The sequence below is a fragment of the Kogia breviceps genome, chromosome 1 (assembly GCF_026419965.1).
Source record: "Kogia breviceps isolate mKogBre1 chromosome 1, mKogBre1 haplotype 1, whole genome shotgun sequence".
Taxonomy (NCBI): Eukaryota; Metazoa; Chordata; class Mammalia; order Artiodactyla; family Physeteridae; genus Kogia; species Kogia breviceps.
Window position 1 is genome coordinate 37,039,470 of NC_081310.1, and position 25,039 is coordinate 37,064,508.

The 25,039-nt window shown below is 37.6% G+C and overlaps 1 protein-coding gene across 3 annotated transcripts in view; it reads right to left on the bottom strand.

Annotated features, from left to right (window-relative positions):
* PLD5 (phospholipase D family member 5) overlaps positions 1–25,039 on the bottom strand; it is a 497,278-nt gene that overhangs the window by 389,967 nt on the left and 82,272 nt on the right. Inside the window, exon 1 of one of the 3 annotated variants that reach the window (XM_067005919.1) lies at positions 4,498–4,915. The exons of the other annotated variants lie outside the window; for them this stretch is intronic. Coding sequence (XP_066862020.1) covers positions 4,498–4,500 — 3 coding nt within the window. The 5' untranslated portion in view covers positions 4,501–4,915. Of the gene's footprint in view, positions 1–4,497; positions 4,916–25,039 lie in introns of those variants that run through there. 3 annotated transcript variants of the gene reach the window in all.

Sequence of the window (25,039 nt, forward strand, 5' to 3'; positions counted from 1 at the left end):
CTGGGCCCTTCGCAGACCCAAAAAGCAGATGTTTATAGCCGAGTCCTTAGGGGTCCAGGATGTCTGGGAAGATTATCCACACATGGCACTGCTAAATCCAAACAGTAAAATGGGAAGTAAAAGATGAGTGACAAAGACAAACACTAATGGATACCCAGGAATGTTCATGGATGAGGAGTATTGGAGCAAGAAAATAAAAGGGAGGAGAGAGTGAACTTGGACTATCATAAGCTCCCCTGGAAGCTGAGAAGGAGTTTGATGTTACTCCTGTGTCCACATTTACAGGGGTCATTTACTAAACTATACCATTTTTCCTGCAAGCCTCTGAGCATCTATCTCCCCAGAGACTTCGTCCATCTTGAACCTATTTAATTTATAGGTTATCCAGCTAATTAGTTTTCTTATTCTAGGTCTTCCATCTATCACATTGATTTTACAATTAACATTAGGCTTAATCAGCAACAACTTCAATGGTATTTAACCCATCATCCCATAGAAACTTGCTCTTCATCTTCTCACCAAATGGAACATGTCCAGCATCCATCATGAATCATCTGTAACCCCTGAGGCTGATCAACAGGATGAAAATTTGAACTGAGTTCATATTTGCTTATTTTCAGCTTTGCAATTCCTTTAGCTATCAAGTGTAGCTCACAGAAGACCACAGACAAATGAATGAGAGAGACCATTTACCTTCATTATACTGTTGATATGTGCAATGTATAATTTCTAATGCTCTTGACACCATCCTCAAGGAGAAACTCAAAGCTAACCAACACATTCAGTTCCCCAAAACTCATCAGCACAATATCCCTTTCAATCAGTATCTTACCCATCCTAATTAATAAAATTATTTAGACCTTTATTATATGTGTTTGATTTTTTTGAGAAGCGGTTTTATATCCAATCATCCTCCACATCTTCCTTCCCATTCACCTTATCAATGTGATGACCGGTTAACAATTATCAAGAAAATAGCACTGTAGCCATTAGTAATTTCGACTTATATCCAATCTGTCCTTTTCATGTCACCTTCAAAATTCTAGAATCTGTGAACAGATGGCTGTAGGTGCAGATAACCTCCTCTAATCCTCTGAAGCCACCTTCTTCTCCTGAGGAACATAATCAAAATACCACTTTGTATCTTCAGCCTCTATGTTCTTCTCGGAACACAATGCCTCGTCACTCACTTCTGAATACCTTATTGGACTTTAGGTAACAGGCTATAGCAGTCAACCATTATATGTTTGACTCTCAGACTTCTTCTTCCTTGATGTATGTCTTTATTCATTCAACAACACACAGAACCTACTATGTACAAGGTACCATGCCAGGTAACATAGGAATTGCAGCCAGTGTACTTTATTCACTTTTCTTGAGCTACTTGCTTCAAGTGTGAGGGTCTTTGCTTTTCTTTCTCATATTTCACATCTAATCAGTGGCCAGGGCATGTGAAGTTTTCTTTCACATTATCTCCTCCTTTTTTTTTTCACTTTCTCCCCACCATCTTATTTTAAATCCTTATCATCCTGTAACTAGATAATTTCAAAAGCTTCCTTCTAATTTGTCTCTCTGTATGGTCTCCAGACTAATCAAACATCTTACTTTATAGAAACATATTAATCTAATTATCACAATGACACAATGGAGGTAAGAATCATTCGCACTTCATAGATAAAAACATGAATTGTTAAAGAGTTTGTTTAAAAAGTCCAAAATCACACAACTAAATGTGTGGCTAACAGAAATTTAATTCTAGGTCTGAATACATTTTAACCCTCTTTCCATAATATTAGACTATCTCCCTGTTTAAGGGAATTGTTTAAGGCAAATCAGCCAGAGTGGGAAGAAAAGATACGAATTATGTTGGCATGAAAAGAACAGGAAACCAAACAAGTGACATAGAGCAGATTGGCTATGAGGAGGAAAGAGAAACGTCCAAGATTTTTTGTAGTTTTACAGAGTGGGTCATTGAAGGTTTGGTCTGGTTCCCCTTCCTCTCTATCTTGGAAGCCTGTATGATGAGGTGGTTTAAGAAATAAGGGCTCTGAATTTGTTCCCACCCTGGCACTACCCCTTACTAGCCATATGTCCTTAGGAATGTACTTAACTTCTCTGTGCCCTATGTCAGTACAATGGGGATAATAATAACACCTGCTTAAAAGGAAGGCTGAGGATTATGAAAGTGCTTAATATACTTGGAACACAGCACATATGCCCTCAACATTTATAAAATATTATTTGCATCCATATATTTCTTTTGATTTCAAATAACTTAAAACTTATGTAAAATGGATTTAATAATTTGCATTTCCTTTAAATTTGTAAATAAAACAAAAAAAGCAATAAGAGGCCAGGGCCCAAGCCAGTCTGACTTATTTGGTATAACACCCAGAAAGGCCTGACATGTTCCAGATTCTAACGAAGTCAAGGAGAAGATTTTTCACACAGTGAGTGCCTTTTCTCTTAGATAAGTAAGAGAACTGATCACATTTGCACGATGAGAAACAAGATTGGTTTCCTTTCATCATGGAAGGGACTTAATGAAAATCTAATCTATAGATTCACTATCCTTACAATCATAGACTGGTTTTTCAATCCACTGCTCTCTGCACAGAGCTCTCACTAAAAGGAAAGATGAAATACTGTTCCCTTTGCAAAAGCTGGCCAGTTAGGATGCCTTCCCTACAAAAATGTTACCATGTTAGTGTTTGCAGTTAAAAAGAGTTCAGTTAGACCAAAGCATTTACTTTAATGTACAATTGGGTAATTTTTCCAACTCTCTAAATAATAATTAATCAAAATAACCAGAGGATGGCCTGGATGCAAACATGCAAGCAGTCTGCAGTCACTCTCTTTGTCCCCACCGTCCCTTCCCCCTACTCCAAAGGAAAGTTAGCTCTTTCAGAGGTCTGTATGCTTTCATCAGGTTGTGCTATTACATTTAAGTGATCTCAGCCCCTGGCTGATTACTGTACACAGTTTTCTCCCTGAATACCATACACAGTCATCACTATGCTTATGTTTATACCCACACTTAAAGCCTGTTGGCAAGGGACTCTATCTGCATTGTAGTCCCTTCCTTTTTAATCCTTAAAGGAATGTTATCAGGCTAATTAAAGAGAAGAACAGAATTATTATGCCCCAAGAATTCAGGCAAAACATTCCCAAGCACTCAAGAGCCCTATTTAATCCTCCTGCTGGACACGTTGATTTTTAGCCATCCTGCTGGTCTAGGAGAAATAGGTAAGTCTCTGATGTAAAGTCTTCAACGGGATAGGAAAGCTTCTAAAATGGATGAGATGATAAATGGTACCAGATATTAATTAAGGGAGGGAAAATCTGACCCTCATCTTTGCAGCTTTATTTCTGGGGTCGGTTGGCTTATGAGTAAGTGATCTAGGATAGATGATGAGAGCAGAAAGAGTAATGAAATATTCTTATAAATCCAGCTTCCAGTTTCCCCTTTTCTGAATTGTTAGAAAGGCAGACTTACTTCTAAAACTTCCCACATTCCTTTCATCAGCACTTTCTTCATTCATCTGGATTATAAACGGAATAATCATTTCCCACACATCAGCTGTGCAGTCAAATAAGTGTATTTCAGGCGTTCTCTCTATATAGTAATAGGTTTTATTTTCTCCCAAATGTTATATAATCATATTATTAGCAATGTCCTTCATCCCTGAATTCCTTAAAGAAAAGTTTAGTGGCTTCCTTGTTACACCAGCTCTTCCCCCTTGTATCATGCGTGATGGGGAAGCAGCAGTTGGAGAAGGCACACAGAGAGCAGAGACCTGCACTAGGCACACAGTCATTTCCATGGCAATTTCTAATGCTGAGGCCTCATTTCCATTAAGGTGTCCCTCACCCTGGCAACACTGGCTTTGCTAGAGTGAATCAAACAAACTTCTTCCAAACAGTCACAGAACACTTTCTTTTAAACGTGGGCTCCTGCTGTCACTGCCTGCATATGATAACTTTAAAATGAAAAAAAATCTCTTAGAAGTTTGCTCTAGTAATGTTTAATGTGCAAATGCCTCCAATCAACAGTAAAGCTCACAGAACTGTGACAATTCACTAGTCAGAAAAGAAAGCTATTTCAGTATGAATGGGTTTGTACCCTCACATGAAAATATCAAGAAAACAGGCAATTATTTCTTTGAAGCAGTCTCTTGGAAATTACAATTACATTCAGAGACTGCATTGAACAGGGCTGCATTTGAGGTCACCGTGGGGACTGTCCTTCCCTGGCAGAGCAGTCCTTATTAATTACAAGGCAGCATTACTCCTGACAGAAAAGAAATTATTTTTCAAAAATCAGTGTGCTGGTAGCAAGGGTGTTCCTGCCCTTCTACTGAAAAACCGACAGTGCCCCAGAGCTCAAGAAACTGTTCAGTCAGTCTCATGCTACCAACAGTCATTTTCAACAGCACATGCTAAATATTCTTTCCTAAGTAGCAAACTAGATCTGCCGAAAACTCTAGAGTTTCTTACCATTGTGATCCAATCTTCCCTCCCTTCGGACTCCGGAAGGCAGGAGCTGTTGCTGGTGTGCTGCTCCCCCAGCCACTGGATCCTCTGGAGGCTGAGAATGTCTCATGTGGTACGAATGTATCGCCACCGATTATATTTCAGTCCCTCAATTGCTAGCCTTGATGCTTTGGAAATCAGCCAAACCAAGCGCACAGAGAAAGGGCTGCAGCTTGCAATCTCAGAACTTCCCCTAGAATATGCTCTTAAAAACATGGGCCCCTCATTTAGCATTTTAGAAAATACCAAGGGCTGCTACATTCAATTACATTTCTTTTTCCTTTTAAACTGGGTTGGGTTTTGTTGCTAGTGGAATGAAATTATAGCAAGAGCTCAAGCTGACCCAGGGGATGCAGGCACTGTGCAGATTTCCACACACCTCAAACCTGACTAGAAACGGCTGCTATTCCAATCAGAGAGGAGAATCCTGCCTAGATGAGGAGGAAGGTGGAGGGACAGTGCTGGCGAGCTGTCCAGTGTTACAGCATTCTGATAACTGGTGGGAGTCTGCAAAGTGCTCTGAGGAACAACCACAGGTCCGAAATCTGCTCTAAACAATTTGGTATAGCACAGTCAAATCCAAAGAGGCAGAAAGAGAAGTTCTATCAAAGGAATCTATGGAGCATAGCCTTATCTTGAAGAATAAACTAGAAGGTCTTCAAGGGCAGGGACCCTATCTGCTAAGACACTTCAAAACTAGCTGGCTTGCTCAATCATACTAAACTATTAGGCTCTTGCTTTTCCTACATTTTGACAACATTTTACTTCTTAAAAATTTTATCTCAGAAGAATTTACTCATAAAAGTAGCACATAGCAGAGGCAAGACCCCAACTGAAGCTCAGGCCAGAACTGTTTAAAATAGCAGTGCCTATGAGCCAAAACATCTGTCAATCGCCAAATTGTTTAACTGCCTTTCCTTCCCTCACTTACTGTAAACTCCAGTAGGCAGTTTCCATGTTAGTTTTGTTCACTTCTTTACCCCTAGTATGGCATCCACTCCACTGTAGGATATTTACTGGCTGAATTAATAATTTTCCATAATCGTTGGGAGTGTTGGCAGAATCCCACAGATTGGTAAAGTTCCTTTTGCTTGGAGCCTGATGTGTTGTAGGCTTGTGCTGGGTTCCTTTCATGGCTGCTTTTCCTCTCACCAGAAAGGTTCATGCCCCCTAACATGACCAACTTCCAGCAAAGTTAAGTACTTGTTTAGAGAAAATTCAACCCAAGGAATAAAATTCATGCTGATAGCTAAGGGTTCTGATTTGTTAAAAGAGTACATGGCCTTTATTAGGCCTAACAGCATCAAGAAGTAGCTGTGAATCAACAGAGTCCAAGAAAGCTATTCACAATTCCCTTCCCTATAGGCAATAGTCATTTAGAACAGAAAAGTAGATATGGCAGGCAAGTCAGGCACCCAGGTGAGACAACAGAGTCCACTTCAGTGGCCAAGGTGTAGCTCAATCCTTGCACACAGTAGTTCTAGATACCTACTGAATTCATATAAACCCTTAAATAACTGCTCTGGAGCTCTGGAATGTCAGACACTTGTCCTCAAACAGGAAGGAGCCAACACTGCCTAATTTGGGGGTCTCAGCTCATGATCCCATCTCTAGGTCCTCTTCCTAGAACACTCCACCAAACTGCTCCAACCATTCACTGCTCTGTGCCCAATTGCACTGTCCTCAGATGGACTGAAGTGGTGACATCAACTGCAGTGTGACCAATGAAAGAGTCCTTGTCCTCCTTTTCCCACTAACCTTTGTCTTTGTAAACATTAGAAACCCCCTACTCTGGCAGTAATAAAATAACTCCCTTTTCTTCTCCGTGTTCTTCAAGATGTAGCGTCATTCCTTCCTCCATCAAGAAGACTCCCCTGATGGCTACAAGCCAGAGCACTTTCTCTGCCCCATGACTGGCACTCACCTTTGTCCCAACCATTTTAATATGTAATCATACACTGTCTTCTGACACTTCTTGGATATCATTGTTTTTATTTTATTTTTTATTTTTAGCATATCTTAGCATTTAACCAGATGGTAAACATGCTATTCCTGCATAAAATTTATGAATGGCATCTCACTGACTAGAAGATGAAACTACTACTCACCATGGCATCTCATGTCCTTCATGAATGGGCCCCTTAAAGTTTCCTCTCCCACCACATCCATGCAAGTACAGTCTGCTTTAGTCACAGAGAACTCTTTTCAATTCCCTCAAATCATTGTGCTCACTCATGCTTCCAGGCCTTTGCACACTCCAGGTCTACAAAGAAGCTCACTGCTCCCCCTGGGTCTTCACTGTTTGTGCCATCTCCTATGGTTCTCCTGAAAGAACTGAATAGTAAGCTGGTCTGGAGGCCATTAAATGTCGGTGTGGTCCATCCTTATGTTTGTGTCAGAGCCCTACACAAACCTAACTAGATTCAGAATCAGTGATTCTCCTGAAGCAAGTGTATTGGCATTATTTTTCCCTAAGAAAAATGGACTTTTTCTCAAATAAATTACCATTTGGCAGAAACCACAAGAGGATATGAAGAAGGATTTATGAATAATTGTCTGCCTGTTGACTAAAGCAGGTTTCTATTGACATTAAGAATTGTTTGGACACTTGTGCTAATCAAAATTGTTAGACTTAGCTTGATTTTTGTCAGAACAAACTGAATCAGTGAACCACAGTTACCTCATTGATACACAGCCCAAGACACCATCAGCAAAAATGTCAGAAATTTCTGAAGAGTGAGAGGCAGAAAAGAACTGACATCTTTCTAAAACACAGTAGTTTGTATATTTTTATTTAAAAGTGTAAACATACAAAAAGCCAGTCCTTTCCTCTTGAATCACCCCATCCTCCCATAAACCCCCCTAACAGCTAGAGTATTCAGGTACAGCAATAAAGAGTCTCAGACCCAGGGGCAAAAAGGCCCAGTGTAGAGCTGCCCACACCCCTTTGAACCTGAAAGAGTGTAAACAAAGAGAAATTTGTTCCCAAATATGTACAAATAGTTCACATTCTGTGTTTTCTTATAGAGAAAATCCATTTTATCCTTCCAGTGAGACATTTATTGCACCTTTAAAAGATATTTAAAATGTATTTGAGAAGCCCAGCAAGACATTATCTCCTTCCAAAGAATGCTCATTTACTCATCTACTCAGTATTTTTACATGTTGGCCCTGCATTAATAAAAAGTTTATTTGGCATCCAAAACAGTAGCCAGTAGAGACTGGAAGTTTCCTACAGCTACTGTGACACCCATTCCCTGCTACCACAATCCAGGGCTCCCCTGTGGGTGAGAATCCAGAGGAAAAGAAACAGCAGACTCCTAAATTATTCTACAGCAGCAGAATTACACCTGCGAACCCTCTCAAAAGAACAGAGAGAAATGTTTGGGACCTCTTTCGGTATTTTTGTTGTAAGCATCTTTGTCACAAGCATTTTTCTGCACAGCTTAAGACAATTTTTCCATGAAAGGTTTACAGTCTGGTTTCAACTGGTTGAAATGTTAACATTTCTTCCAGTTATTGATGGCTTTAATGAGCTGACAGATGATGATGATTTGCCCTGGGAGTTGGTTTCATATTTTGAAACACACTACACTAGAGGAGAAAGAAGCTGAGAGACGCAAAGGCACAGAGTTGAACCTACATTTCCCATAGAACTTTGGGATATCTACCAAAGCACACGTGACAATATGCCATAACAAACAACAGTGTAGAGGCGTTAACAAAACAATACAAAATTCAGTTAAAAATATGCATCCTGGTGTTTGGAAACTGATACCTCTCTTAATGAAGGAAGAAATTTTAGCAAAATATAAAAAGTGTGAAACTGAACAAGGAGACAAATCAACAGGAAAAAAATATGTATAAAATCCTATGAAAATCCCTAATACGGGAAAGGAAATAGTTAATCAAGTCCAGGAGGTATAGAGTCCCATACAGGATAAATCCAAGGAGAAACACGCCAAGACACATATTAACAAAACGATTAAAAATTAAATACAAACAAAATATATTAAAAGCAGCAAAGGAAAAGCAACAAATAACACACAAGGGAATCCCCAAAAGTTTAACAGCTGATCTTTCAGCAGAAACTCTGCAAGCCAGATGGGAGTGGCAGGACATATTTAAAGTGATGAAGGAGAAAAACCTACAACAAAGACTACCCAGAAAGGATCTGATACAGATTTGATGGAGAAATTAAAACCTTTACAGACAAGCAAAAGCTGAGAGAGTTCAGCACCACCAAACCAGCCTTACAACAAATGCTAAAAGAACTTCTCTAGGCAAGAAACACAAGGGAAGGAAAAGACCTACAATAACAAACCCAAAACAATTCAGAAAATGGAAAAAGGAACAACATATCGATAATTACCTTAAATGTAAATGTATTAAATGTTCCCACCAAAAGACACAGACTGGCTGAATGGATACAAAAATAAGACCCATATATATGCTGCCTACAACAGACCCACTTCAGACCTAGGGACACATACAGACTGAAAGTGAGGGGATGGAAAAAGATATTCCAGGCAAATGGAAATTAAAAGAAAGCTGGAGTAGCAATTCTCATATCAGACAAAACAGACTTTAAAATAAAGACTATTACAAGAGACAAAGAAGGACACTACATAATGATCAAGGGATCAATCCAAGAATTGTAAATATTTATGCACCCAACATAGGAGCACCTCAATACATAAGGCAAATACTAACAGCCATAAAAGGGGAAATTGACAGTAACACATTCATGGTAGGGGACTTTAACACCCCACTTTCACCAATGGACATATCATCCAAAATGAAAATAAAGAAACACAAGCTTTAAATGATACATTAAACAAGAAGGACTTAATTGATATTTATAGGACATTCCATCCAAAAACAACAGAATACACATTTTTCTCAAGTGCTCATGGAACATTCTCCAGGATAGATCATATCTTGGGTCACAAACCAAACTTCAGTAAATTTAAGAAAATTGAAATTGTATCAAGTATCTTTTCCGACCACAATGCTATGAGACTAGATATCAATTACAGGAAAAGATCGGTAAAAAATATAAACACATGGAGGCTAAACAATACACTACTTAACAACGAAGTGAACACTGAAGAAATCAAAGAGGAAATCAAAAAATACCTAGAAACAAATGACAATGGAGACACGACGACCCAAAACCTATGCGATGCAGGAAAAGCAGTTCTAAGAGGGAAGTTTATAGCAATACAATCCTATCTTAAAAAACAAGAAACATCTCGAATAAACAACCTAACCTTGCACCTAAAGCAATTAGAGAAAGAAGAACAAAAAAAAACCCCAAAGTTAGCAGAAGGAAAGAAATCATAAAGATTAGATCAAAAAGAAATGAAAAAGAAATGAAGGAAAGGATAGCAATGATCTATAAAACTAAAAGCTGGTTCTTTGAGAAGATAAACAAAATTGATAAACCATTAGCCAGACTCATCAAGAAAAAAAGGGAGAAGACTCAAATCAATAGAATTAGAAATGAAAAAGCAGAAGTAACAACTGACACTGCCAAAATACAAAAGATCATGAGAGATTACTATAAGCAACTCTATGCCAATAAAATGGACAACCTGGAAGAAATGGAAAAATCATTAGAAATGCAGAACATGCCAAGACTGAACCAGGAAGAAATAGAAAATATGAACGGACCAATCACAAGCACTGAAATTGAGACTGTGATTAAAAATCTTCCAACAAACAAAAGCCCAGGACCAGATGGCTTCACAGGCGAATTCTATCAAACATTTAGAGAAGAGCTAACACCTATCCTTCTCAAACTCTTCCAAAAGATAGCAGATGGAGGAACACTCCCAAACTCATTCTACAAGGCCACCATCACCCTGATACCAAAACCAGACAAAGATGTCACAAAGAAAGAAATCTACAGGCCAATATCAATGATGAACATAGATGCAAAAATCCTCAACAAAATACTAGCAAACAGAAGCCAACAGCACATTAAAAGGATCATACACCATGATCAAGTGGGATTTTTTCCAGGAATGCAAGGATTCTACAACATATGCAAATCAATCAAAGTGATACACTGTATTAACAAATTGAAGGAGAAAAACCATATGATCATCTCAATAGATGCAGAGAAAGATTTTGACAAAATTCAACACCCATTTATGATAAAAACCCTACAGAAAGTAGGCACAGAGGGAACTTTCCTCAACATAATAAAGGCCATATATGACAAACCCACAGCCAACATCGTCCTCAATGGTGAAAAACTGAAACCATTTCCACTAAGATCAGGAACAAGACAAGGTTGCCCAATCTCACCACTCTTATTCAACTTAGTTTTGCGAGTTTTAGCCAAAGCAATCAGAGAAGAAAAAGAAATAAAAGGAATCCAAATAGGAAAAGAAGAAGTAAAGCTGTCAGTGTTTGCAGATGACATGATACTATACATAGAGAATCCTAAAGATGCTACCAGAAAACTACTAGAACTAATCAACGAATTTGGTAAAGTAGCAGGATACAAAATTAATGCACAGTAATCTCTGGCATTCCAGAGATTTCTGGCATTCCAGAAATCTCTGGCATACACTAGTGATGAAAACCCTGAAAATAAAATTAAGAAAACAATCCCATTTACCACTGAAACAAAAAGAATAAAACAGGAATAAACCTACCTAAGGAGCCAAAAGACCTGTATGCAGAAAATTATAAGACATTGATGAAAGATATTAAAGATCATACAAATAGATGGAGAGATATACCATGTTCTTGGATTGGAAGAATAAGCATTGTGAAAATTACTCTACTACCCAAAGCAATCTACAGATTCAATGCAATCCCTATCAAGCTACCACTGGCATTTATCACAGAAGTAGAACAAAAGATTTCACAATTTGTGTGGAAACACAAACGACCCCGAATAGCCAAAGTAATCTTGAAAACGAAAAATGGAGCTGGAGGAATCAGTCTCCCTGACTTCAGACTCTACTAAAAAGCTACAGTAATCAAGACAGTATGGTACTGACACAAAAACAGAAATATAAATCAATGGAACAGGATAGAAAGCCCAGAGATAAACCCATGCACATATGGTCACCTTATCTTTGATAAAGGAGGAAAGAATATACAGTGGAGAAAAGACAGCCTCTTCAATAACTGGTGCTGGGAAACTGGACAGGTACATTTAAAAGTATGAGATTAGAACACTCCCTAACACCACACACAAAAATAAGCTCAAAATGGATTAAAGATCTAAATGTAAGGCCAGAAACTATCAAACTCTTAGAAGAAAACATAGGCAGAACACTCTGACATAAATCACAGAAAGATTCTTTTTGATGCACCTCCTAGAGAAGTGGAAATAAAAAATCAAAAATAAACAAATGGGACCTAATGAAACTTAAAAGCTTTTGCACAGCAAAGCAAACCATAAATAAGACCAAAACACAACCCTCAGAATGGGAGAAAATATTCGCAAATAAAGCAACTGACAAAGGATTAATCTCCAAAATTTACAAGCAGCTCATGCAGCTTAATAACAAAAAAGCAAACCACCCAATCCAAAAATGGGCAGAAGACCTAAATAGACATTTCTCCAAAGAAGATATACTGATTGCCAACAAACACATGAAAGAATGCTCAACATCATTAATCTTTAGAGAAATGCAAATCAAAACTACAATTAGATATCATCTCACACCAGTGAAAATGGCCATCATCAAAAATTCTAGAAACAATAAATGCTGGAGAGGTTGTGGAGAAAAGGGAACACTCTTGCACTGCTGGTGGGAATGTAAATTGATACAGCCACTATGGAGAACAGTATGGAGGTTCCTTAAAAAACTACAAATAGAACTACCATACGACCCAGCAATCCCACTACTGGGCATATACCCTGAGAAAACCATAATTCAAAAAGAGTCATGTACCAAAATGTTCATTGCAGCTCTATTTACAATAGCCAGGTGATGGAAGCAATGTAAGTGTCTATCATCAGATGAATGGATAAAGAAGATGTGGCACATATTTACAATGGAATATTACTCAGGCATAAAAAGAAATGAAATTGAGTTATTTGTAGTGAGGTGAATGGACCTAGAGTCTGTCATACAGAGTGAAGTCGGTCAGAAAAAGAAAAACAAATACCGTATGCTAACACATATATATGGAATGTAAGGGAAAAAAAGGTCATGAAGAACCTAGGGGTAAGATGGGAATAAAGACGCAGACCTACTAGAGAATGGACTTGATGATATGGGGAGGGGGAAGGGTTAGCTGTGACAAAGTGAGAGAGTGGCATGGACATATATACACTACCAAATGTAAAATAGATAGCTAGTGGGAAGCAGCCACATGGCACAGGGAGATCAGCTCGGTGCTTTGTGACCACCTAGAGGTGTGAGATAAGGAGGGTGGGAAGGAGGGAGACAGAAGAGGGAAGAGATATGGGAACATATGCATATGTATAACTGATTCACTTTGTTATAAAGCAGAAACTAACACACCATTGTAAAGCAATTATACTTCAATAAAGATGTTAAAAAAATAGTAAAAAAAAAAAATCCTATGAACAAAAGACTCCTGAGAAAAGTGCTTAGGTACAACCCACAAAATAAAATCAATTACTTGCAAAGTATTGCCATGAATCTTCACACATTTTAAATGTATTCAAATATTTTGTATTTCAGAATAAAGTCTTTTTAATTTTATTATTTATTTCTCATGTTTCCTTAGGTCCTTTTTAATGTCCTTCTTTTGTTTTTCATTATTTTATTTTTTACTGCAAAATTGCCTTACTGCCAATTAGTTATACAGTGAAAATGACTGCGGCAACGATGCCTATAGTGAAAGTACCTAGAACTGTTGGGAACCACTTATCTTTCCCTCTTTCTCCCATCTCCAGGTTTAACCTGAAGCCCCATCTTCCTGTATTGCCTCGATGTTTTGCTCTGTTTTTGAATGAGTTTAGCCTCACCTACCCACCCTTGCCCAGCCCCAAAGCTGCAGCCCATTCAGGCGGCAGAGCTAAAGGAAAGTTCACCATGGACCAGTGATTACAGAATCCCTTAGAAATAATATCATGGGCAAGATGGTGCTTTCAAATTTAATCTCAAGCAAACCCACTCAGTCGAAGAATCATAGAGCATTTAGGGATGCCTTTCAGTTTCTAATAATGTTTCAGAGGTCTCTGTTTTCCATAGACTGAAATTGATGTTGGCAGAGGAAAATTAGGTCAAGGCCCTGAGAAAAAGAAACAATCACTTCTTAAAACCACCCAAAGATTGCCAAGTATTTATATTATGAAAACAGTTACATAGGGAAAAACACATTTCGGCAGTAACATATTTACATTAATTTCAATTATGGGTTTATTTATGAAATATGAAATCATACAAGATAGCTTCTAACCATGAAAAGTGGATACAGTAAGGAGAAAATTAAGGCGACAGCAATAAAATGTGAGTGCCCTCGGGGAGGGTAGCAGCAATCATATATCAGAATCCTTTGCGGGGTGTAAGTTACCTAGTAAAAGATGTGGAGCCTGTTTCCTAGACAATCCTGAATTATAGAGACAACTGGCTGGAGGCCGTCTCAGTTTACCCTTTACAGTTCTATTTCTTTTCTTCAGCTGTCACAGGTCATGGTCCTGTTCTCCTTTTTCACCACAGGAGGGAGCTGCAGCATAATAAGGGCAGAGTTCTCCAGTCTTCTGAGTGGTAACAAAACTTTCATTACCACATGCCAGCTACAACACTGCATAAATGCCTCCAATTAGAAAAGAATGTGATCTTAAAATTTCCAAAGCTGTCCTCCAACTGAAACTGCTCAAGTTTTTCACACACACACACACACACACACACACACACACACACACACACACACATGCATACAGTACAACTTTTTTATTACCCTAATACCAGAATTTATAAATCATTTGTAAGATGTTATTTAGATGAGGATAATCCATATACACATCCTAAGCATTAAGATATCTGATTTTTTAACCAACTTTAATCACACAGAACTCATTAGATTTATTTATACATGGATTAAAAGCAATCTGTAATGTATCTTCCACTCCCTGATTCTTTTGGCATAAATGACTGCCCCAAGAAAAGTCTTCTGAGGCATAGTGCTGAAGATGACTTAGTGATGCAATAGGCAGTTTAATGAAGATGGTAAATAGGTAGCTTAATGAGGTGAACTCTCCTTATTAACCTTTGGCCAAAGTCACATCTGTACCCATTCCTTGTTTCAGCTCTTAAATACTCTTTAAAAGCAGCAGCCAAGTTCAGTTATATTTGACCTCTAAAGAATTCGGCATAAACCCATTTAGAAAAGTGATTATCCCTCAATTTGTAGGTGATGGGGTAGGAGCTTACAAGGGGTTCCAAAAAGGATCAATCAGATCATAGAGCTTGTCTCAGAGGGCAGGTCTATGCCCAAATCAACACAGGATTTCATTTTATACTGCAATTTCACAAAGCTGTGTACAATGTATTAAAGTCAAATGAAGCTATAGCCAAAAGGGAGGAAAGGTGGAACATGCCATAGGAATAGCAGAAGTGTTCCAAATATAGTCTTTGATCACTGGTTATGTAAAGTTCCACTCTACCCAGGCTTGCTGGTCAGGCCACTTGTGACGCAGGATGGACTGGGGCTGGGAACAGAAGGGCTAGCTTTCCTCATACCATTACGCTCCAGGGCAGAAGCCCTAGGAGTCCAAGTATTCTATGAAGCTGGTCTTCTAGACCCTAACAAAAGGAATACATATTGATGTGAGAGGAATACATTTTACTTAGCTTAGTTTATGTTTCACACATTTAGGTGTATGAAATTTTGCCCTGGTGCCGCCACTGTTGAGGTGGGTTTGCTCCCTTCTCTCCTTACTACACTTTGTGAGTCAAAAGTTTGTCTGGATTTGGGTCAATTAATTCAGTAACTCTTAGCTGGGTTTCTGTGAGGATGAGAGTTGTGCAGAGACCAGGAGGTAAGGCTTGGTAGCCACTGGCCACATATGGCTATTTAAGTTTAAGTTTAAATTAATTAAAATAAAATAAAATTTTAAATTCAGTTTCTTATTCACACTAGCCTCATTCCCAGGGCTCAACAGTCCCATGTGGCTAGTGGTTTGTGTATCAGTCAGCACACATACTGAACATTTCTATCATCGCAGAACGTTCTATTGGACAGTGCTGCCCTAGAGGGTCCTAAACAGAGCAAATATAAAATGGGGAAGACTGGAACATCTGCACAATGAAGGTACAAATCCACAAGTAGGTCTGCATCTTTGGAACTAGTCTGAAGTGACCATGGCAGTCACAAAACATTATAAATGGTATCACTGGTTTGGTGATGGTCTGTATCAGAGATCTCAAACTGCCTACCTATAGAATGAATATTTTCCTTGGCTTCACTGTAAACATGATAGAATCAGTTTCCAACATTTAAAAAAAATGGGAACTCATTAAAAATCTAGTTTTCTGATTTCATTTGAAAAATGAGAAGATCTGGCCCCTCTGGGCCTGCATTCCCACCCTATATAACATAGACCTGGAGTCAAAGAGCTGCAGTCTCCTCAGAGGAGCCTGTGCCCTTCACTTTACCAAATCTCTACTAGCCACTTCATCCAAGGTATTTCCTCTCTAATTTCTGCTGCATATGCATTCGAATGGGAAAAAAATAATGTCTCTAGCAATGCAAAAATAAAAGACATATCTATAATGAAACACCATAAAAGATACCTAGAAAACTCTTGCTTATTCTTCCTGTATCTTAAAATAAATGTATTCCATTCACTTATCCAAATGGTATTCTTTCATCTATAGAAAAAGGATTAGTAAATTACAGAAGGAGGTTAAGGTAAATTTAAAAATTTCAATAATTCTGTACTCAACACTCTAGGCTTTCAAATTTGATGGAGGGAAGGAGGGCAAGAAGAGGGGAGAGATGGTAGATATGTGATTCTTTTCTCCTTTGTGTACAAACACACACACACACACACACACACACACACAAAACCTGTGTCCCTTAGTTGTGGTGGGGCTGCAAAAAGGTCTCATTATGTGTAAATAAAAATGAGCCCACTTCTGAATAAAATTTTAAATAATCTTTTGGCACCTAATGGAAAAACATCTCAATCATGCACAAGTCTCTTCATTCAAAAAACTAGTTTTATGCTCATGAGTTGTACCCATTTAAATTTAAGCTCTGTTAAAGATGGGACCTTATTTGTCCTGTTCAATACCAGGATGCAGCAGATACTCACTTCTCAATAAATATTTGTTAAATGGAGTAACATAATCCTCAGAGGGAACAGAACATTCCTTTAGAAATTTTAAGCCTCTGTCATATTCCTTTTGATCTCAAACTGACATGATGATATTTATATTCGTTTATTCAATAAAGTCTTTTATGTGCTGGCTTTCTGTTGGAGATTATTTTAGTATGCAGCTGTTGACTCTCTAAGTTATAGGTCATATGTGTAGGAAGAGAACTACAGGGAGAGAGTTACCAAGATAGCAGAGTAGAAAGACCCTGAGCTCTCACCTCCTCTCACAAGCACATCAAAATTACAACTGTCTGCCAAATAACCATCAATTAAAAAGACTGGAACGCACCAGAAAAGATCTTCTACAACCAAAGATATAACAACAAAACAAGTAGGAAGGATGGACTCAAGATATAATCAAATCCCATACCCTGCGGGTGAGCAACCCACAAACAGGAGAATGATTATATTGCAGAGATTTTCCCACAGGAGTGAGAGTTCTAAGCCCCATGTCAGGCTCCCCAGTACTGGAGCCCAGCACTGGAAAGATGAGTCTCCACAGTATCCGGCTTTGTATATGAAAGCCAGGAGGGCTTAATTGCAGGAGCCCCACAGGACTGGGGGAAATAGAAACTTCATACTCTTAAAGGGTGCAAACAAAATCTCAATGCACCAGGACGCAGGGCAAAAACAGTAATTTGATAGGAGCCTGGGACAGACCTACCTGCTGGTCTTCGAGGGTCTCCTGGGGAAGCAGGGGGCAGCTGTGGCTCACCCTTGGGACACAGACACTGGTGGCAGATGTACTGGGGAGCATTCATCTGCATGAGCTCTCCTGGAGGCTGACATCTTGGCACCAAGACTTGGTCCAGCCAACAGCCTGTAGGTGCCAAAGCTGAGATGCCTCTGACCAAACAACAAACTGTGTGGAAACATACATACTAACATAATGAAAATGACAATAATTAAAGATAAAGAGAGAATCTCAAAAGCAGGAAGGGAAAAGCAACAAATATTGTACAATGGAACTCCCATAGGCTATCAAGCTGATTTTTCAGCAGAAACTCAGCAGACCAGAAGGGAGTAGAACAATATATTTAAAGTGATGAAAGGGGAAAATCTACAGCCAAGAATATTTTACCCAGCAAGGCTCTCATTAAGATTTGATAGAGAAATCAAAAGCTTTACAGACAAGCCAAAGCTAAAAGAATTTAGCACCACCAAACCAGCTTTACAACAAATGTTAAAGGAACTTCTCTAGGTGAAAAAGACAAGGCCGCAATTAGAAACGAGAAAATTATGAAATGAAAAAGATTACTGGTTAAGGCAAACGTATAGTAAAGGTAGGAAATCATCCACACAAAGCTAGTAGAGAGGTTAAAAGACAAAAGTACTAAAATAATCTGCATCCATAATAAGCAGTTAAGAAATATACAAAACAATTAGATGTAAAATATTATATCAAAAACAGTAGTTGTGAGGGAAGGAGAGTACAAATGCAAGTTTTCTAAAAATGCATTTAAAATTAAGAGATCAGCAACATGAAATAATATATATATATGTGTGTGTCTGTGTGTGTATATATATAGACTGCTATATAAAAACCTCATGGTAACTACAAACCAAAAATCTATTATAGTTTTACACACAAAAAAGAAAAAGAAATCAAAACATAGCCTAATGACAGTCATCAAATCACAACAGAACAAAAGGAGAGGGGAGAAAAAGATGTAAAAATCAAATCCAAAACAATTAACAAAATGGCAATAAGAACATACATATCGATAGTTACCTTAAATATAAATGGACTAAATGTTCCAACCAAAAGACAGACTGGCTGAATGGATACCAAAACAAGACCTATATATATGCTGCCTACAAAAAACTCACTTCAGATCTAGAAACACATACACACCGACAGTAAGGGGATAGAAAAAGGTAGTCCATGCAAATGGAAATCAAATGAAAGCCAGAGTAACAATACTTAACTTATACAAGACAAAATAGACTTAAGAGACAAAGAAGGACACTACAATAATGATCAAGAGGTTAATCCAAGAAGAAGATATACTAATATCTTGCACCCAACATAGGTGCACCTCAATGTATTGATATAAGACAAATACTAACAGACAGAAAAGGAGAAATCAACAGTAACACAATAATAGTAGGGGATTTTAACACCCCACTTACGTCAATGGACAGACCATCCAAACAGAAAATCAGTAAGAAAACACAGACCTTAAATAACACATTAGATTGAATGTACTTAACTGATATATAAAGAGAACATTTCATCTAAAAGCAGAATATTCTCCAAGATATTGGAACATTCTCCAAGTGCACATGGAACATTCTCCAAGATAGATGACATGCTAGCCACAAAACAAACCTCAGTAAATTTAAGAAAATTAAAATCATATCAAGCATATTTTCCAACCACAACACTAGGAGATCAGAAAACAACTACAAGAAAATAAAAACTGCAAAAAACACAAACATGTGGAGGCTAAACAATATGTTACTAAACAACAAATGCATCACTGAAGAAATCAAAGAGGAAATCAAAAACTACCTAGAGACAAATGAAAATGAAAAATGATGATCCAAAGCCTATGGAATGCAGCAAAAGCAGTTCTAAGAGTAAAGTTTATAGTGATACAAACATACCTCAGGAAACAAGAAAAATCTCGAAAAAACAACATAAACTTACACCTAAGCAACTAGAGAAAGAAGAACAAACAAAACCCAAAGTTAGTAGAAGGAAAGAAAACATAAAGATCAGAGCAGAAATAAATGAAATAGACTAAAAAACAGTAGAAAATATCAATGAAACTAAAAGCTAGATCTTTGAAAAGATAAAATTGATAAACTTTTAGCCTGACTCATCAAGAAAAAAAGGGAGAGGGCCCAAATCAATAAAACCAGAAATGCAAAAGAAGACATTACAACAGATACCACAGAAATATCAAGGATCATAAAGAAGGGAACTGCAATCATGTAAGAAAAATTTGATTTTGAATACTACCCTGCCTTTTTAAAAAGCACAAAACAACACTATAGTTTATGCATAATATTGCTTACTATAATATCCATATTATCTACTATACAATATTTCCTGTATTATATTATCATATTATCTATTCCTCAACCTTTTCCTCACCTCCTTGCCTCAATAGAAACTTGGCTTTCCCTGGGACCACTGCTTTCCCTCCAGTTCTTTCAATGGAAAGTTGTATTTCTCCCTTTGTCCTCATACCACTGGATAAGGAGATGGAAGCAGATATCCTCCCTGCTCCTCACTGCCACTTTGAGACCATTCATTCTCTCTCTCTTCTCCCCCCAAAACACCCCAGCTTTGAATCTCGTGTCATCAGGCTAGATGACTCAATACTAAGTGTCACCATTATCTATGGACCCCCAGGTCAGTTCTCTTCTCCTTCTTTCTCACTGTGCTAGAACATCTCCATCACTACTTGTGTCTTAATCTTGAAAAAGTAAACATATATGTGAATGATCTTTCCACTACTCTGGTGTCTCATTTCCTTGAACCACCCCTTTCAATAATCTTCTGCCTCAGCCATTCACTCCCATGTCATTACCACTAGCTGGAAAAGCTTCATAATGTCAATTTAATGCATCCCACTCTCTGCCCACAAGCCTCTATCTTTTCCTCTCACTCTTGACTTCAATGATTTTTTTACCCCTCCTAGGATCAGCAATCCATTGATCATAGTAATGTGTCACTATATCTAAGCCCTTGATGTCTTCTCTTTCATGCATATCCAGCTTAAAATCAAAACCAATCAGTAAAATCACTCTCTATTCCCTTGCGCCTTCTGCTTTGTTATGCTCGTTGGTCCTCCAGCTCTCATCCACTCTCCACTCCTGCACCTGTGTAGCCAGCATGGCTCAGAGAAAAACTAACTTCAAATTCATGCCTGCATCACAAGTGGATCCCAAACATTCACAAGAAATCGTTCTCATCTCTAGTCCATTTATTCATCTACCATCCCAATGGGCTATTTAACATTTTCTTATCTCTCTCCAAATTACCAACATCTTTTTCCTTATTCCCACTCTCAGCTTATTACCTTTGTTCTCACTTCACTTCCACAGATCCCACTGCCTTATTTTCCCACCTTCCTTTATCTGAATACATGGAACCTGCCTTTCCACCTATTACCAAGGATGAACTAGCTATGCTGCTATCTAAACTCCCTCTGTTTGTACACTATATCCCAGTCCTTCAGGTCAACGGACATCTCTTAAGTAATTACCACTTCTTTAAAATATCAATTTTTGCTCTATACTGACTCACTTCCATTAGCAAACAAAATCCTATTATCTCTCCTACCTTAAAAAGAAAGAAAAAAGACCTTCCCTTCTCCCCATTTTTTCCACCAGCCATTGTGTCATTTTTTACTTCCTACAACAAAACGTGAGAAGCATTATCTATATTGACTATCTCCATTCCCCACCTCTCTACTGACACTGCTGTCATTCAAGGTGGCAATGACTCCACATTGACAAATCTAATACCCAAGTCTCAGTTCTAAGAATACTTGAGCTTTGAAACCTTTCATACAGTTAATCATCCTCATCCTTTAAGAACTTTTCTCACCTGGCCTTTAAGTACATCTAACTCTCTTGATTTTCTGCCTACCTCACTGATTGTTCCTTCTTTGCCTACTTTTATGCTCCTCCTCTTCTACACAATTTCTTAATTTTGGAGTGTCTTTGGGTTCAATCCTAGGTTTTCTTCTCTGTCTATATTCTAGTCCCATGGTTTTAAGTAGTAATTAAATGCCAATGACTCCCAAACTATATCTCCAGCCCAAACCTCACTTTCTAACTCCAGACTTATCTATCCAATGTCTACTCAACAATGCCACTTGGATGTCTAAGAGACATCTCAAATTCAACCTGTCCAAACTGAACAATAATCATTCCATCCTAACCTGTTTAACCCACAGCCTTTCTCATGTCTCTCACAGCAACTCTATTCTTGTAGGCCAAAAACTGTGGAAGCACACTCAGGGGAATGGCTATAATAAAATTTTTTTTAAGTTTTTAAATAATAGAAAAAAACAAATGTGGCAAGAATATGGAGAACCTGAAACCCTCACATATTGCTCATGGGAATGTAAAATGGTGCAGCCACTTTGGAAAAAGAGTTTGACAGTTCCTCAAAAAGTTCAACATAGAACTATCATATAACCAAGCAGTTCCACTCATAGGAATATACTCAAAAGAAGTGAAAATGGATATTCAAACAAATACCTGTAAGTTAATATTCATTGCAATACTATCACAATAGCCAAAAGGCACAAACAACCCAAATGTCTGTCAATGGATGAATGGAAAAACAAAATGTGGTCTATGCATTCAAGGAAGTATTATTCAATCATAAACAGGAATGAAGGATTATTTTAATTTTTTATTTTATATTGGAGTATAGTTGATTTACAATGTTGTATTAGTTTCAGGTGTACAGTAACTTGGTTATACAAATACATATATCCATTCTTTTTTAGATTCTTTTCCCATATAGGTTATTACAGAATATTGACTAGAGTTCCCTGTGCTATACAGTAGGTCCTTGTTGATTATCTATTTTATATATAGTAGGATGTATATGTTAATCCCAATCTCCTAATTTACCCCTCCCCCCCACACCTTTCCCCTTTGGTAACCATAAGTTTGTCTTCTATGTCTGTGAGTCTCTTTCAGTTTTGTAAATAAGTTCATTTATATCATTTTTTTAGATTCCACATATAAGTGGCATCATATTATTTGTCTTTCTCTGACTTACTTCACTTAGTATGATAATCTCTAGGTCCATCCATGTTGCTGTAAATGGCATTATTTTATTTTTTTCTATGACTGAGTATATTCCATTTACAAATGTACCACATTTTCTTTATCCATTCTTCTGTCAATGGACATGTAGGTTGTTTCAATATATTGGCTATTGTAAATATTACTGCAATGAACACTGGGGTGCATGTATCTTTTCAAATTATGGTTTGCTCCAGATATATGCCCAGGAGTGGGATTGCTGAATCATATGGTAGTTCTATTTTTACTTTTTTAAGGAACTTCCATACTGTTCTCCACAGAGATTGTACCAATGTTCCAGGTGCACTTGAATGTCCCATGTGCACTTGAAAAGAATGTGTATTCTGCTGCTTTTGGATGGAATGCTCTATAAATATCAATTAAGTCCATCTGGTCTAATACATCATTTAATGCCTGTGTTTCCTTATTGATTTTCTGTCTGGATGATCTGTCCATTGATGTAAGTGGGATGTTAAAATCCCCCACTATTATTGTGTTACTGGCAATTTCTCCTTTTATGGCTGTTAGTATCTGCCTTATATATTGAGGTGCTCCTATGCTGAGTGCATATATATTTACAATTGGCATATCCTCTTCTTGGATTGATCCCTTGATCATTATGTAGTGTCGTTCTTTCTCTCTCATAACAGTTTTATTTTAAAGTCTATTTTGTCTGATATAAGAATTGCTACTTCAGCTTTCTTTTGATTTCCATTTAGACAGAATACCTTTTTCCATCCCCTCACTTTTAGTCTGTATGTGTCCCTAGATCTGAATTGGGTCTCTTGTAGATAGTATACAGGTGTTTTTTTGGTATCCATTCAGCCAATATATGTCTTTCAGTTGGAGAATTTACTCCATTTACATTTAAGGTAATTATAGATATGTATGTTCTTATTGCCATTTTGCTAATTGGTTTGGATTTGTTTTTGTAGGTCTTTTTTTTTCTTCCCTTCCTCTTATGTTCTCTTCTCTTGTGATTTTAACAATTATATCTAGTGTTTTATTTGTATTTTTCTTTTTTGTGTGTGTATCTGTTGCAGATTTTTGGTTATCAGTTACCATGATGTTTTGATATACAAGTCTATATTTATACAAAATTGTTTCAAGTTGTTGGTCTCTTAATTTCAAATGCATTTCCAATATCGTGCATTTGTACTCTCCTCTTCTCACAAATGTTGGTTTTGTATCAATTTTGTGGGTAGGTGACTTCCTGCCTTACCTGTATGTTTGTGTTCACTGGTGAGCTTTTGCATTCATAATTTTCTTGTTTTTAGTTGTGGCTTTTTCTTTTCTGCCTAGAGAATTTCCTTTAGCATTTGTTGTAAAGCTGATTTGGTTGTGCTGAATTCTCTTAGCTTTTGCTTGTCTTTAAAGCTTTTGATTTCTCCATCGAATCTGAATAAGAGCCTTACTGGGTAGAGTGTTCTTGGTTGTAGGTTTTCCCCTTTTTACATTTTAAGAACATCATGCCACTCCCTTATGGCCTGCAGAGTTTCTGCTGAGAAATCAGCTGAAAACCTTATGGGAATTCCCTTGTATGTTATTTGTTGCTTTTCCCTTATTGCTTTTAATAATTTCTCTGTCTTTATTTTTTGTCAATTTGATTAATATGTGCCTTGGCATGTTCCTCCTTGGGTTTATCCTGTATGGAACTCTGAGCTTCCTGGACTTGAGTATTTCCTTTCCAGTGTTAGGCAAGTTTTCAGCTATTAGCTCTTCATATATTTTCTCAAGTGTTTTTTCTCTCTTTTCTCCTTCTGGGACCCCTATAATGTGAGTGTTGGTGCATTTAACATTGTCACAGAGATCTCTTAGACTATCCTCATTTCTTTTCATTCTTTTTTCCTTATTCTGTTCAGCGGCAGTGATTTCCACCAGTCTGTCTTCCAGCTCACTTATTCCCTCTTCTGCCTCATTTATTCCACTACTGATTCCTTCTAGTGTATTTTTCATTTCAGTCATTGTATTGTTCATCTCTGTTTGTCTGTTCTTTAAATCTTCTTTTTATTAAATATTTCTGTATCTTCTTGGTCTGTTCCTCAATTCTTTTATTATTTCTTATTCATAGACTTTTTGATGATGGCCATTCTGACTGATGTGAGATGATACCTCATTGTAGTTTTGATTTACATTTCTCTAATAATTAGCGATGTTGAGCATCTTTTCATGTGCCTGTTGGCCATCTGTATGTCTTCTTTGGACAAATGTCTATTTAGGTCTTCTGTCCATTTTTTGATTGGGTTATTTTTTTGATATTGAGCTGTATGAGCTGTTTGTATATTTTGGAAATTAAGCTTTTGTCTGTCACATCATTAGCAGATGTTTTCTCCCAGTCTGTAGGGTTTTTATTTGTTTATGGTTTCCTTTGCTGTGCAAAAGCTTGTAAGTTTAATTAGG